We start from the raw sequence: 14,396 nt of genomic DNA on the forward strand, positions 1-14,396 counted from the left end.
ATGCAGATTCCCCATCTCTCCCGGACCCCCGCCCCACCCTGCGGAGCCCCTCACGGGGATCTCAGCCCACACAGTTACGATTTCCCAAGGGAACCCAGCCAGGAGCCAGGCCGAGGTCATTTCCTCGGAGCGAGCCGATGGGTGGTAACGTGCTAAGCCGCAGCCGGCTGATCGCATGCGAGTCCCTGGCCGCGACCCAGCCCGACTGTCGGGAGCCGCGGCCCCGATACGGGCAACGTGCGGCAGAAACCCCGGACCCACTGGCCATGGGGTCCGGCACGCGCCGAGGACCTGTGCCGCAGTACCCAAAACCCACAGAGGTAAACTGGGGAGTGGGATCCTCCCAGCTCGGGGAAGGGATGCTCTTTGCATCCCATCCCTTCTAGAAACATATTTTTCTAATTTTCGTGCCGAGCTTGGTTGTATTCAAGCATTTCGGGACAAGACAGCCAACGCTGCAGCCCGTAAAGCGACAGCCTCCGAAGCATCCAGCGCATTCAGCAATCGTGTGTGATTAATAAAGCCGTATCGCATTCTTCCACCCTTGGCCTGCTGCTAACTTGTAAGAAATCTGGACCAAAAACTGCAACAAAATGGCTGCTATTCTCCAAGGGCCGTTCGGAGCACTCGTTACTCATCCCTTACTTGGGCAAAAATGACATTGACTGCTCCTGGAGATGACAGGCTTAATTGAGTTCAATAGGAGTTTAGGCTGAGTAAGGCATGAGCAAACAAGCGTGCATTAGCCCATGAATAAAAGCCTGATCTGCAAATGTTTAGGAACACATGTAACGCTGCGCAGGGGAGTACCGAGGGGGTCACGGCTGCGCCGGGCCTGCCGGGCCTGCCCGGGTCGGGCTTCGGCGCGGTTTCAGCATCTGCCCCGACCACTGGCGATTCCGGGACGAACTTGTTCTGGAGCGTGGCGATTCAAGTCCGGCTCGGTGGTTTGTTTCAGTCTTGCCTCTTAATTTTTATTTGTTTTCCTCCTTCAGAAGTCCTTAATCCTCATTTCTGCTATTCTTCGTCCACTGGTGGGAACAGCAACTTCCTTTCCCAAATTATAATATAAAAGAGCTGCAAGCAGCAACGCCATAAATAATATTTTCTTATGGCCAGAACATCCAAGTCTAGGCAAGACACCAAGAACAGCTACAACATTGTAAAACTCCAACACTTCTCCAGAATGGATTCACTAATTAAAAAATGATTCCTTTTTAAAAGCGGTTGAAAAACATTGGCTTTCCCATTACTGCCTGTCGCTCGCTGCGCCGAGAAAGAGCCCGTCCTGCAAACCCACAGCCCGGCTTACCAGCCACGAGTCTGCCTTTCCCTCAAAAAAATGTCACCGAAATAAATACGCTGGGAGAGGAAGGGGAGAGAAAAACACCCCGTCATGATCACTTCTTTAATTAATTAATGTATCACCACTTCAAAGCACGGAGCGAGAGCCCCCGAGGCTGAGGCGATGCTCTCCGCTGGGCAGGGCGCTCGCTGGGAACCACGCAGCTCCGGCCCTTCCATTGCCGGGCGAGGAGCTTCCCTGTGCCGGCCTCCCCTCCCGTACCCGCCGGGATGCAGCCAGCCCCCTCCCGCAGCAGGCTGCCCGGCTGAGGGGCATTTGCCTCTCGGGGCTCGGTGGAAATACCCCGCAGCCCCCCCGCAAGAGTGCAGGGGCTGAGCCTGTGCTCAGGGCTGGGTGCACGGAGCCCCCCACGCCCCGGGGGGCTGGGGCAGAGGAAGAAGCGAGCGGTCGGAGAAGAGCCCCCCGTTTCCATCCTCCTGCTCGGCTCCGGACCAGCGTCTTTCCACTCGTGGGTGCGGGATGGGGATGCTGGCAACCACCGCCTGCGAGAGGAGAGCCGCCGGCACCGCAGTGACATTGGTCCTAGCTAGGATGCGGCGCTCAGCATCGAGGTGGGACCTTATTTTCTTTCCTCCCCTTTGCCTTATAACCACCTTTGCAAAAATAAAATGCATTTCCTGGGAGGTTCCCTTGAGGAGCTGCCGACAGTCGCCTCCGGCCGCTGGCCGTGCTCGTGCCCCCGCATGGGCGCTTCATGGGGTTAAATCCAGCCCTGCACCACCAGCCTAACACCAGCCCCCTAAAACGAAGCTTCAGAAGCCTCAAAGTCTCGCGCTGAGGGGAAAATATCATCCCTGGGGACTGAGAAAACCCTTTCTCCAAGGAAGACACACGCTTTGGGCTCAAACGCCGTTGATAAGGCTCCTTCTTCCCTTTTTTTTTTTTTTTTTTGATCTTTTCTTGAGCATTCCTTTCACACCCACGCACACCCCAGCATCCTCAGCCATTGGTCTGCCGGCACATCCGTCACACTTTCCATCGGCCAAAGTAGATACACATTTCAACTGCTTCCATTCCTCATCTCCTCTGGTGTTAACAGCCAGTGCAAACAAAGGGCCCGAATATCCATCGCCTTATTAAATTGTTTTCATTTGTTTCTTGTGCCACAGTTGGTTCGGGTTAGAGGGTTTGTGTAAGTGATTTGGGGTGGGCGGCTGATGCTGTAACCGCGTTCTGGGATGGGGTGCCATTGCCTTGGACACCCATGGCAGATTTTTTTGCTCCGCTTGGGCTACAGGCTGGGAATCCCGAGGGGGTTGCAAGCAACAACGGGCAACACGGAGACTGTTTGAGTGCATGGAGGGAGAAAATCCTTGGGGAGAAGCTGGGATAACAGTGGCTCATGCTTCAATGAGAGCTCATGGAGCCCAAACCCCTCTCTCTCACCCTGCTTCAGCTTTTCTGCTTCCACCGGAGGAAACGGGGACAATTGTTAGCTCGACCGTTAGCTGAGCTTTTCCCAATTTCAAGCAGATGGTGGGTTCGTGGCTGGATTTGGGTAGAAAGCTCTTGCTTTCCCCACATTTGCTGGCCATACCTAGCCAGGGGACGCTGGCCCTGAACCACAGTGGCTGGTTCTCCCTTTAGCTCACAAGAAGGTCTCTGATCTCGCTGTGTGGGTAAGGGACAATGTCCCACGCCGGCCCGTTGTCCCTGAGCTGTCCGCCTCTGCCGATGAATCACGGAGCCCAGATTCATGCAGCTGGTGGGAAAACCTGGGCTCCATCTGCAAAGCCATGGGGCAGATATTTGCCGGCGCTCCGGCTGCAGCTCATGGTCCCACTGTCACTGTCAGCTGTCCCCAGCCCCGTGCAGGGATGGGTTCAGGCCGTGGCAGCGTTGCGACACCGCCCAGCAAGGATGAGCATCCCTCTTGCACAACCACATCCGTCTCATCCATCTCCTGCTCCTCGGTCTTTCCACCCTGGCTACCTCTCGCAGAGTTAACTTGGGGGGCTCAGATCACCCCCAGAATGGGGGAAAGACCTGTATGTGTCCCAGGAAGGGGACCCCAAATTGTATCAGCCCCTCCTGGGGTCAGTACGTGAGCTGAGCAGGTGAGAGAAGCATTATCGGGGAGTCGAGGACGGTGTTTCGGGGCACCTTGGCATGTCCCGGTGTTTCTCACCGCTGAATTAATCAGATTTGGGACTGTCCGTGCAGCCAAATCCTCACCCCACAAAGAGGGGTTTGTGCTGGAAATGGGGCCACGGGCTGCCCTGCTCCCCTCGAGCTGCCCCTCTCCAGCATCTCCCCTTCCCAATGACTCCCCGCAGCCCCCCATGACACCCCACGGGTCTGTGCCACGGGGTGGCACCTCCCACCCGCCACCTCCCCACGAGCAGGGAGCACCAGCCGGGCTGGTTCCAGCACCGGGCTGTGCGGGGCTCCATGGGACCACCAGCCCTGTGGGGTCCGCAGGGATGCCCCAGAACGCCGGGGCGGTGAGCAGCGGGGACGTGGGGGGCTCGGCGGGGCCCGTCCGGGCGCCGAGCGTGACTCAGCACCGCACCACTCCTTGTGAGTCACCCCGGCGCTTCCTGGTGCACCCAGAGTTTTCCCTTCCAGGTCCCTCCTGGCGGCACCAACCCAGCCCAGCCCCGTGCTGGCGATGCCGGCTCTGCCTCACGTGGCTGCCGGCCCTCCTCCGCCAGCACCGGCTTCCCTCGGCACGTGCCCACGTGCCGCCAGTGCTCTGGGTGCCAAGCTGCTCCTCAGGGACCCAAATCTCCAATGGTTTCCAGGCAGCAGGGTTAGACCCGGTGGGTGGAGAGCCCGGGGCGTGCAAAGGCACCGCGGGCACCTCACGGCCGCTTGCACCAGGGCAAAATGGGGCAAAGCAGGGGTTTGGTGCCCGGTGGGCAGCAAGCTGGGCGGGGGGGTCCCTCGGTGGGAGCTTGGGCAGAGCCTGGCCACGCGTGGGCTCTGTGTACACTTATAGGGGGCTGAGGAAACAGGAACCGAGGAGACCACCAACCCCCCTCTCACTGAGAGACTGAGCTACAAAATACAAACCAGAATCTAAAAAAAAAAAAAAAAAAAAAAGGGGGAATGAGTTTCCAGGCTCCGAGTCCAAGAAACGTCTCAAAGGGATGAGATCGGGATCGCAGACGGCCTCATGTGCTAAATATACCCCGGGCCTGACTCTGCCATCTGCCCCAGACCAGCGATCTGTCCCCAGTTTGCCCGGAGAGGGTGGCCACAGCCAGATGAGCGTCCCATGGCACTCTGCGGGCACCGTGCACCTCGAGCCACCCCAGGAGCAGCTGTAACCACGAGCATTCGCCGGGCAGAAGGTGGAAACCAAGGGAGTGGAGCAGGATGGAGATGCAGAAGCATCCACCAGACACCAGCGTGTGGCCCTGGCAGCCCCGGCGGCCCCGGCACAGCCGCTACTCGCAGGCCAGCTTCCCGTCGAAGCTGGAGAGGGCGATGGCGAAGGCTTGCACGGCGCAGAGCGGGTAGTTGTAGTCCATGGTGAAGGCATCGTCTGCCACGCGCCCGAACTGCATCACGATGTAGTCGGCTGCGAGAGAGAGGGGATGGCTCCGGTCGGTGCGGAGGGGGCGAGCGACTGGGATGTCACCTGTGCACCCACCCCACCCTTTTCCCAGGGGACCCATGCAGCAGCATCCCAAAGAAGCCCCCACCCCCCTCCACCGACCTCTGCCCACGGCTCGTGCACCGGCTTCACCGTACCACAGCACGTGTTACCGAAAAGCATCATTTTCCCGTTGTACGGTCCAGCACGGGACCATGGCACTCTTTGGTCCCCCCAGACCCCCTCCCTGGGAGCCGCAGCCCCGCAAGGGACAGGGACCCCACTCGCCCCCCCGTGGGACCGCTGCTACCAGAGGGCGGGTGACAGGAAATCTGTAAAAATAACCAGGGGCCCCAGAGAGGTTTTTTCTGTCCCGTAACCCAACACCCGGAGGCCGAGGGCTTCTGACTGCGCCGGACAGGTGACGAACGGCCGCGTCCGGCTGCTCGTGTGGGGACAGAGCCGCTGCCACCCCCGAGGGACTGTCCCTGAGGCACGATGCACCCCGGGGTGAGCCTGCTGGCAATGTGGGGTGCGTGCTGGGGGTGATGCTTTGGGGTGGCCTGGGCTGAGCGAGTGGCTGTAGCGTGATGGGGGGGCTCAGCACCCCACAGAATTTGTCCTTGCCCTAATCTGCCTGGTAACAGATGACCTGCGCGCTCCCTCTGCCGGCACCGGGGCCAGCAGGCAGCTGCCTGTGGGGTGCCGCATGCCCTGTCCGGCTTCACCCTGGCTCCAGCAAAGGCAGGCAGGACCCCAAAGCAGCCACACATGAAAGAACTACACCTCAGCAAAAAAAGGGGGTGCTGGGGCCAGCTGATGGCAGTGCTCCCCCACCATCACCCCCCGTCCCATCCCCTTCCCAGCTTACGGTCGCTGCCGTGCACGATCTGGAAGTTTTTGACGGAGGCGTGGGTGACCCGGCCGTGGAAGTTGAGGACGTAGGACTGGGTCTCGTCATTCCACACTGGTGCCTTGTTGTGCAGCTCGATCACGTTGTCCATGTTTTTGTTTTGCCATCGCATCAGGAGGCCGTCGTTATCCTGGAGAAGGGGGGAGAGCAGAGTTGGGGTGACCCCCCCCATGGCGTGCCCAAGGGGATGCTCTGTAGCAGTACCCAGCTGGGAAACGGGATCCAGCGCGGACAAAAGAACCACAAACACCACACCTTCCACCTCCCAGGGAGGTGCCCTGAATTTCAGGGACACCCAAAAGCCTTTCTGTGCCCTAAATGGGTAAAATCCAAGGTGAACCCCAGCAAATCCAGCCCCCAAGGAGTTTCTCCCAGTCTGGCCCCGACTTACGTTTCGGGGCCGGATGGGCACCCTCTCGTTGTCAGCGTTCATCCCGGGGATGATGACCGTCATCTTCCGGGGGCCTTTGAACCCTAAAACGTTGGTCTCCTGCAAGAGAAACCCCGTCCCTAAAACCAGCAACCACTGCAGATCGCTCAGGGATGGATCCAGCCCATCCCGCATCTCTGCAACCCCCCGATCAGTAGCCCAGCAAAGGGGTGCAGGTCGGGACCCCCTCGCCGCCTGCCCGGGAGGTCCCGGGGGGTCCCCGTGCCGCTGCTTACGTAGACCACGGCCGAGAGCTCCTGCCTCACGTTGGACCAGTCGGCGTTGGCCCTGTCGGGGTTCACACCGTTGTCGAACACCGTGAACTTCGTACCCATCAGGTTGGATCTGCAGCCGAGGACGGGAGATGGCCGCGGCCGGTGCCACCGAGTCCCCTCCGACCCCTCCGTCCCCATGCACAGCCCCAGCTTTGCTCCAGCTGCAAAACCCACGCACAGCCCCCAGCCAACGCCATCCTTCCCACCCTTTAGCCGTTTGCTCGGGTTCAGGGCACCCCTAAATCAGGGTGTTATAGGGTGCTGCCACCGAGGGGACCCCCCAGCATCGCTGTGCAGCTGCCGGCAGTGCAGCGGGCTGGGACTTGCCGGGCTCGCCGGGTGCCGTTTCTAGCCGTGACCTGTCTGCCGGGAGGAACCAGACAAGCCTGTTTTCCCCTCCCGGCCCCCCGACACTCCTCCGGTTGGACCCGGCAGCAGGGAACACTGAATTTAGCCTCCTGCCTGACCCAGCCATCGCTCGGGGCAGCCGGCAACCCATGGAGCGGGGTGCTGCAGGAATGGGGTGCTGCAGGAATGGGGTGCTGCAGGAATGGGGTGCCACCTCCGCTCCTACCTCAGCTTCCCGATGAAGTTCTCTCCCCCCCGTGACAGGTCGGTGGGGTCGATGGAGATGAGGTAGTTGGAGGTTTTGCTCTTCTTACGCTTCCTCCCGGCGAGGAGGAACACCTGGGAGGGCAGTGGGACCACGTGGGGACGGGGCACTGTCATCGCCATCCCTGCCGTGCCCTCTGCGCAAGGCTTGGCCCAACAGGTCACTGCCACAACCTTGCACAAGTCATGGAGTGAAGACGATCCCCAAAATACTGGCTGGGCCATGGGGCAGGAGGGTCTGAGCCCAGCCCGGCATTACCGTGGCTCTCCGGCTGATGTTTGCTCATCATCCCGGGTACCATCGACATGGGGCATTTCCCAAGAGGAATTGCAGGGGGGGGGAGCAGCCCCATCCAGGACCCACCACCATGGTGGGATGCAGGTGGGCATCCCCCCAAAACCCTGAGGGTGCTCCAGGGGTCTCCACGCTCCCACCCCAGTTCACCTTCTTGTCGTTATCCAAGTGGAGGTAATAGGTGGGATAAAGCCCCCGGTCCATCCCCTTCTTGTCCCGCGTCACCCGGCACTTGACGGTCACCCCCTGCAGCGCCGGCTGCAGCACGAACTCCTCCAGGTTGTCCACCTCGATGACGGGCGATGGGGGCCTCTCCTCCTTCGGCTGCAACACGAGAGGGGGCGGTGACCCCAAAGCCAAACCTGCCCAAACCTCCCCTCCTTTCCCAGCTAATTGCTCCTTGCTCCTGATCCCCCCAGGCTGTGGCTCTGCAGCTGGTGGCTTTGGGGATGGTGCTGCCATGGGTCTCCCTGGGGATGCTCCAGCCCCCTGACCAACCCTGGGGGAAAGAGCTGCTGCCCCCCGCCCCAAGGGGAACCCCCCCCCAGCTCTGAGGGGTTTTTTGTACCTTCTTTGATTTCTTCCCTTTCCCCTTCTTGTTGGAGTTTTTCTGCGGGGTCTCCAGGGTCTCCTCCTCGCTCTCGGCTGCTTTGGGAGGAGCTGCAGGCAGGAACGGGCAGAGGCACGGGGCGGGGGGGGGGGAAGCCTGACTACGCCGAACCCCAAAACTGAGCTCGGCATAGACCCACACCAACACCATTGATCCTAACCCCCCTCTCCATGGCCTCCTCCAGCACCCACCACCCTCCATCTCATTGCTGGTGCCAGGCTCTCACCTTTCTTTTTGGTTTTCTTCTCCTTGGGGGGGTCCCCGCCAGTCTGGAAGAGGGACGCCGGGTTTTTCTTCTTCTCCGACCTGATGGGTTTGGTGCTGGAGTCAGAATCGTCCTCCTCATCACTGTCGGTGGCAGCTGGGGGGACACGGGGGACACTGTCACACAGCACCGGGTGCTGTCGGCTCGGGGTGATGCCACGGGGCAGTGGGACTGCCTGCCACCCCCCCCTACTTGCCCTGTACCTTTCTTCTTGCTTTTCTTCTCCTTCTTCTCCCCGTTCACCTGGAACACGGACATCAGCTCCTTCTTGGTGCTTTTGGCAGATTTGGCTTTGCCGTCGGGGTCACTCTTGTCTCCTGGCAGGATGGAGGGGCCGGTGAGCGGCCAGACAGGGGGATGGGGATGGGCGGTGACGGGGGACGGGGAGGTGGCAGTGGGAAGGGGTGAGCCAGGGGGAGATTGCACGGGGAGGGGGCGATTGCCCCACAGCCCCCTGAGCCTCCCGGGACAGCGATGGGGACAGGACGCAGGCGGTCCCCTCGTCCCGGCAAGGGCAGACGGAAGCGGCAATGGCGCTGGGTACCCGCCGTCCCCATGCCCTGGGCACTCACCCTTCGGCTTCAGCTTCTTCTCCCGGCTCTCGCCCGAGGGGAGCTCCTTGGGCAGCTTCTTCTTGAGCTTTTTTGGCGGGTCTTTATTCTCCACCTCCTCTTCCTCCTCATCATCCTCCGAGTCCTCAGCCGGCTCTACCCGGAGGTGACACCATGGCATCAGCAACGTCATGGCCCCTTGCATGGGGGACCCGCAGCCTCACGGTTTGCGAGCAGTGAACCTCCCTCGGCAGCGCCTGCCGCGGTGGGTGTCCGGCCTAGCCGCAGTGGCCAGCGGCACGTTGGACATGTCCAGTGCCAGACACAGCGTGCGAAGTCACATCGCCATCTCGCGGCTGCAGCCCCGGGGTGCGGAGTGGGGGGGGCAACGAGCCCCATCTTTTTGCCCACCCCATCATTTTGCTCCGGAAAGGTGACCGGGGAGCTGGTGGCATGGCCAGCCACCGACTGACACATTCCCAGGGAGCATGTCCGTCATCCCCCGATCCCAAGCCAACACCATGCATGCAGGTCCCCTGCCACATCCCCTTTCCTCCTGGGTGGGTAGCTGGGTTTTGGCCAACCCCCCCCCCCCCAGGGACATGCAGAGCCCCTGCAGACACCAGGAGCATCGATGGCACCAGTGGGACATGGTGCATGGGGACGTGGTGCGTGGGGACATGAGGTGCCACGAGCGGGTGCCAGCAGAGGGGTGGGTGCTGCCCCCCCACCTTGCTGCTTCTTGGGGCCCTTGGCCACGCGGGAGCGGGGGGCCGGGCTCTCCTTCTTCTTCCGAGGTTCCCTGGTGAATTTGGATTCGGGGTCCTTGTCGCTCTCCTCCTCCCCCTTCTCCTCCTTCTTCTTCCTCAGCTTCTTCACCCCTGCACATTTCAAGAGATGCCTGCGATGAAGAGCACCGCCGGTGCAGGATGGGGCTGTGGCAGGGACCAGCGTCACCCCCCATTTCCATGGGAGCTGGGGAGGGGGTCTGTGCTTACCCTGTGCCGGGGCACGGGGCTCCTCCGCAGCCCCCGCTTCGCCCGGCTTCTTCACCCGCAGCCGCCGGGGCTTGACCTCGGGCTCCAGCACAGGCTCCTGCCGCTTCTTCTTCAGCTTCTGCCCCTGCGGACGGTGCTGCAGAGATGGTGCTGGCCTTAAACCTCTTTCCCCTTTGCAAGGCAACCCCTGCTCACAGAGTACCGGCTCCCTTTCCGAAATACGGCCGGGCTTTTCCCCAGCCCCACGTGGGAGCAGGGACCCGCTCCAGGGAGACGGGGCCACGCTTGCACCTTCAAACGAGCCATTACCAAAGCGAGCGACTTACCGTGGGGCAGCCCCCCGGGGAAGGCAGAGGGAGGAAAAGAGAAAGGGCTGTTAGCGGACAGACGGGAGAGCGTCAGCGCTGGGACAGACGGCCACGTGCCAGCCCCGGGGACGAGGGATGTGATGCTGGCACTGCCCCGACACCATGGATCACACTGGCATGGAGGGACAAGCCACCCCACGTCGTAGGGACCCTGGCCGGGAGCCACCCCGAGCACCGGCTCATCTCCTGATGGGCATCCTGGGGGACCCGAGTTGGGACAGGGGACACGGGGACAGGCAGGCAGCCTGGCTCTGCACTTCCATCTCCTCTCGCCCACGCAAAAGGCTCCAGTCGAAGGCAAGGAGCTGTGGGGCCGTGCCGGGATGGAGGTCAGCGGGAGCAGGGAAGCGGGGGGATTAGGCACAGCACACCTAATCCTGGTTAGTCGGGCCTATAAATAACCCTGATTTACCCAATACGGAGCATGTGGGGCAGCACTTGGCTCTGGACAGGAGATATTTGGGGAGCGGGTGTCAGCTTGGGGCCCTCAGAAAGTGATTTAAGCAAACCCAGTCGCACCAGGGCACCCACCGCCAGCCAAAGCACCTTCCCCCTTGCAGGGGTTTCGTCCCTCCCAGATGCCCCAGCACGGTGGGTGAAGGTGTTTTGCAAGCGGGAGGATCCGGCCGGATCCCAGCGGGATCCCAACGCTGCAGATTTGGTGGTGGGGGGAAGCTGGGGGTCCCACAGCGGAACTGGGACCGGGCTGGTTTCTTCCATGTCATCAGCTCACACCGAAAAGCTCCTTCGCATCCTTTAATCCCTTAAGCAGCTTGGGGGGAGGACAGCCACTCACTTCATTACTTAACGAAGCCCTTAGAGGAGGGGCTGCTGATTAAACCGTGTGGTTGATGAAATTGCTGCCGAGACCCTTCCGAGGCCGGGTGGGACCCCAGGGCTGTGCCGAAACACAGTGAGGGGGGTCTGGCCTTTGGGGTCACGGCCCGGGGAAAGTGAGTCACAGCTGACGGCTTAACTGAGAGGCTTAATTAAAGGGTTAATTAGGAACTGAGAGCCCACCTCACGGGGTGCTTCGGAGTGATGGAATGGGGGTTTGGAAGGGTGCACGGAGGAGCAGGGGGGGCCGTGGGATTTCCTCTACCCACCTGCTCTGGAGGGAGGGGTCCCCAAAAGCTCATGCCCCCCCCGAGGCTGCAGAACCCCAACAGCGCAGCCCGTTCAGCCCTAATTTGGTCTCGGTGTGGGGCCAGGCTTTAGGGGTCTCCAGCATCCCCAGCCCTTGGGGACAGCCTGCAGCAGGGGACGGTGGCACTGGCGACGGGGGGAAGGATTTTTTCTCACCTGCTTGGGCTTGCGCTGCTGGGGGCTGCCTGGCTCCTTGCTGGGGCTGTGGGGCACAGAAAGCAAAGGGGTGAGGGCTTTCAGCCCTCCGCAGCTCCCGGGGGGCTGAGACCCTCCGGCCGAGCACCACCCCAATTTTTGGGGTGGTGGTGGGGGAAATGTCAGCCTTTCGTTTGGCTCCAGAAGCAGCTCCCCGGTCTGAACCGGGTCGAGCTCGGCTGACAGCATCCTTCCTAGCAGGGAGCACGGGACGGGCTCTGCCTTGGCCAAAGACAACAGCAATGAGGTTAATTTGGGGATCCCCCCTCTAACGAACGCTTTTCCTCTCCGCAAGCCAATGAGCATCATCGCACCGACCCCCAGAGCAAAAAAACCCTGATAAAAACCAGCTCATTAAATTGCATTTAAACTGGAAACAGGAGAAAAAGCCGCTGGAGGAGACGGGAGCCCGGTGGGGATGCCCAGCACATCGCCCACCCCGCAGGTCGCGTCCTGCCCACTGGCACTGACCTGTCGGCAGCCCAGACCTCGCGCAGGATCTCCGTCTGCAGCGGCATGGCTCCCAGCCCGGCGTCGAGCGGGACGGCTGGCTCCCTCCACCCTGCCCTGGCCTCCTTCCCTCCTCCCCAGCACCGGCCGCTGACTGCCCGGCACCGCAGCCCCTACCAGCCCAGGGCTGGATCCATGGCTCAGCCGCGGTCGCAAAGGTCCAAGCAGGCTCACGGCATCGGCTCGGCCGCCTCGGCGAGCCCCTGCGGCAGGAGGAGGAGGAGGAAGAGGAGGTGAAGGAGATGATTAACTTTTTATTTCTCCTGAAACTCGGTAATAGGATTTCAGGGGCTGCCGGCCAGGCGAGCAGCTGGCAGGGCGGTAATCCCAGGAAAAGGGGGCCTTGCGGGAGCGCAGGGGGGCACGGGGGGTCAGCCGGACCCCAGGCACCTTTTGGGGGTGCACGGCTCCCCCCACGCTGGGTGGGCTCCCGGCACGGCGGGGCCGCTCGCTCCAGCCTGGTGTGGGCAGAGGGGGGATGCTGCCTGGCCTCGTTTAGCGTTACCCTCCCTGGCTACGCCTTTTTCCACCCAAAAGTCTCCTCTTAGTGATAGAAAAGCAGGATTTGGGCCGGTTTGCCTGAGCTGAGCACGGGGAGCCCGTGCCGGGGACGGCAGCATCCCCTGGCTCCAGGCGATGCCAAGGGCTTCCCTACGGACCACCGCTCCGCTCTGACCCCCGTCCCATGTCCCCAGGTCCCTTTGGGTGATGGGTTTCACACCCTGCGCATCACCACGCCTGCCTCGCCTCGTTGTTAACAGCACTTAATATTGAGCTGTTAATATTCCGCTCCGAAGGCTGCCTGCGGATGCTCTCCGGTTGCAAAGCTGGATAAACCAAGTGTCCCCAGTGACCCCACCGGACCCTCGGCCTTGCCCAGCCCACCACAGACACCCCAAAACCCTTCGCCACCCCATTTCCAACCCAGTGCCCAGTGCCACTAGATGGCATTTGAACACCGCACACCCGGGACCCACCAGCACCGCGAAGGTTTTGACGCCTTCGGTACAAAATCCTCCCCGTTTCCCTTTAATCTCTAAACCGCATCTCATCACCTGCCCGAGTTCAATTTCTTTTCCAAGGGGGAAAAAAGCGGCAAACTGAAATAAGCCAAAAATCTGCTTAAAAACGGGGGGAAAGCCCAGGAGCCCAGCAAAGCAAGTTGGTTTTTTTCCCGTAGAGAATTGTTTCCTATGGAAAATGTGGCTTGGGCTGCCCCCAAATGACTTTTCTGCCCTGCCTGCAAGAAAAAAAAAAAAAGCCAATTCTTTGCAGAGCCCCTGGATTTCGCCGCACCCTCCCTGGGCAGCACCCACCGGGATGCTTCGCTGGCTACGAGACACCCCGGGGATGGTGTAAAACCGGAGACCTGGATGAGCGGCCACCCGGCATCCCTGGTGCTTGCACGCCGGCTGCGTCTGTGCCCTGCTCCTCCGGGCTCCTTGCAGCATCGGGGCAAAGCATCGCCCGGCAAGGCCAAGGGGCACAAACGCCTCCTCCACGCACCCGGGTGCACCCCGGGGAGCCCCCTCCCAAAGGTAAATGCTGGCAGAAGAAAAAAGCATCAGGATAAACCCCCCCAAACTGGAAAAAACAGCTGAGACTCCCAGGGAGCATCCCCCAAGCCAGGCATCTCCGAAGCACGGCGTGCTGGCCCTTCCCTGGCCCTCCAGGGAATGATGGTGCTGATAAAAAGGGGCAGCATCGGTCCTTGGGGACACCGCTAATTCCTTAACGAACCCCTCGCTGGAGCTGGGGCATCTCAACCCAAGGGAGAGGACACCCGTCCTCCTCATGGCCACCTCCTTTGCTGAGCAGGATCCAGAGAAAAAGCATTTTTTTTTTTATTATTATTATTTCCTTTCAGTTGTTTATTTTCAAGCTCCAAAAGGGGTATTACAAAGAACAGACAGGAAAAATATAACAACCGGAAAGCTGTTCTCACACGGTAGTGACGGCATCCCTTTAGGATGGAGGGGGACGATGGCCAAGGTTGCAGCAGCACCGATGCGGGGACACGATGCGGGGCACACGCCGGGGTTCCCCCTCGCCACGGCAGCGAGCACCATGGGAAAGCTGCTCACCGATGAGCTGGAAACCCGCGGTACCAGCTCACACCCACTCACTCGCTTTCTGAACCACAGGATGTCACCCTACTCTTTTTTGTCCCCTGTATGGATCCCAAATAGGCAATAAAACTCCCATTTAAAGATGGGAGCCAAGGGACAGGGTACAGGCTGCAGATTGAGCGCCTGCGAGCAGCGGAGCTGGACAGGAGGCTTTTGCGCTCCAAGGAAACAGAAACCAGCTTCTTCAAAAGA

The 14,396-nt window shown here is 60.9% G+C and overlaps 1 protein-coding gene across 1 annotated transcript; it reads right to left on the reverse strand.

The window, feature by feature from the left end:
• Positions 1-4,758: 4,758 nt before the first annotated feature.
• TULP1 (TUB like protein 1) lies at positions 4,759-8,598 on the reverse strand. The gene is made up of 9 exons (XM_072844720.1): positions 8,511-8,598; positions 8,269-8,403; positions 8,001-8,092; positions 7,583-7,756; positions 7,100-7,212; positions 6,487-6,595; positions 6,212-6,310; positions 5,779-5,950; positions 4,759-4,892 (listed from the first exon to the last, which is right to left on the reverse strand). The coding sequence occupies exons 1-9, from the start codon at positions 8,563-8,565 to the stop codon at positions 4,759-4,761; spliced, it is 1,083 nt and encodes a 360-aa protein (XP_072700821.1). The 5' UTR covers positions 8,566-8,598.
• Between the last annotated feature and the right edge of the window lie 5,798 nt (positions 8,599-14,396).

The sequence above is a fragment of the Ciconia boyciana genome, chromosome 23, assembly GCF_034638445.1.
Source record: "Ciconia boyciana chromosome 23, ASM3463844v1, whole genome shotgun sequence".
Classification (NCBI taxonomy): domain Eukaryota; kingdom Metazoa; phylum Chordata; class Aves; order Ciconiiformes; family Ciconiidae; genus Ciconia; species Ciconia boyciana.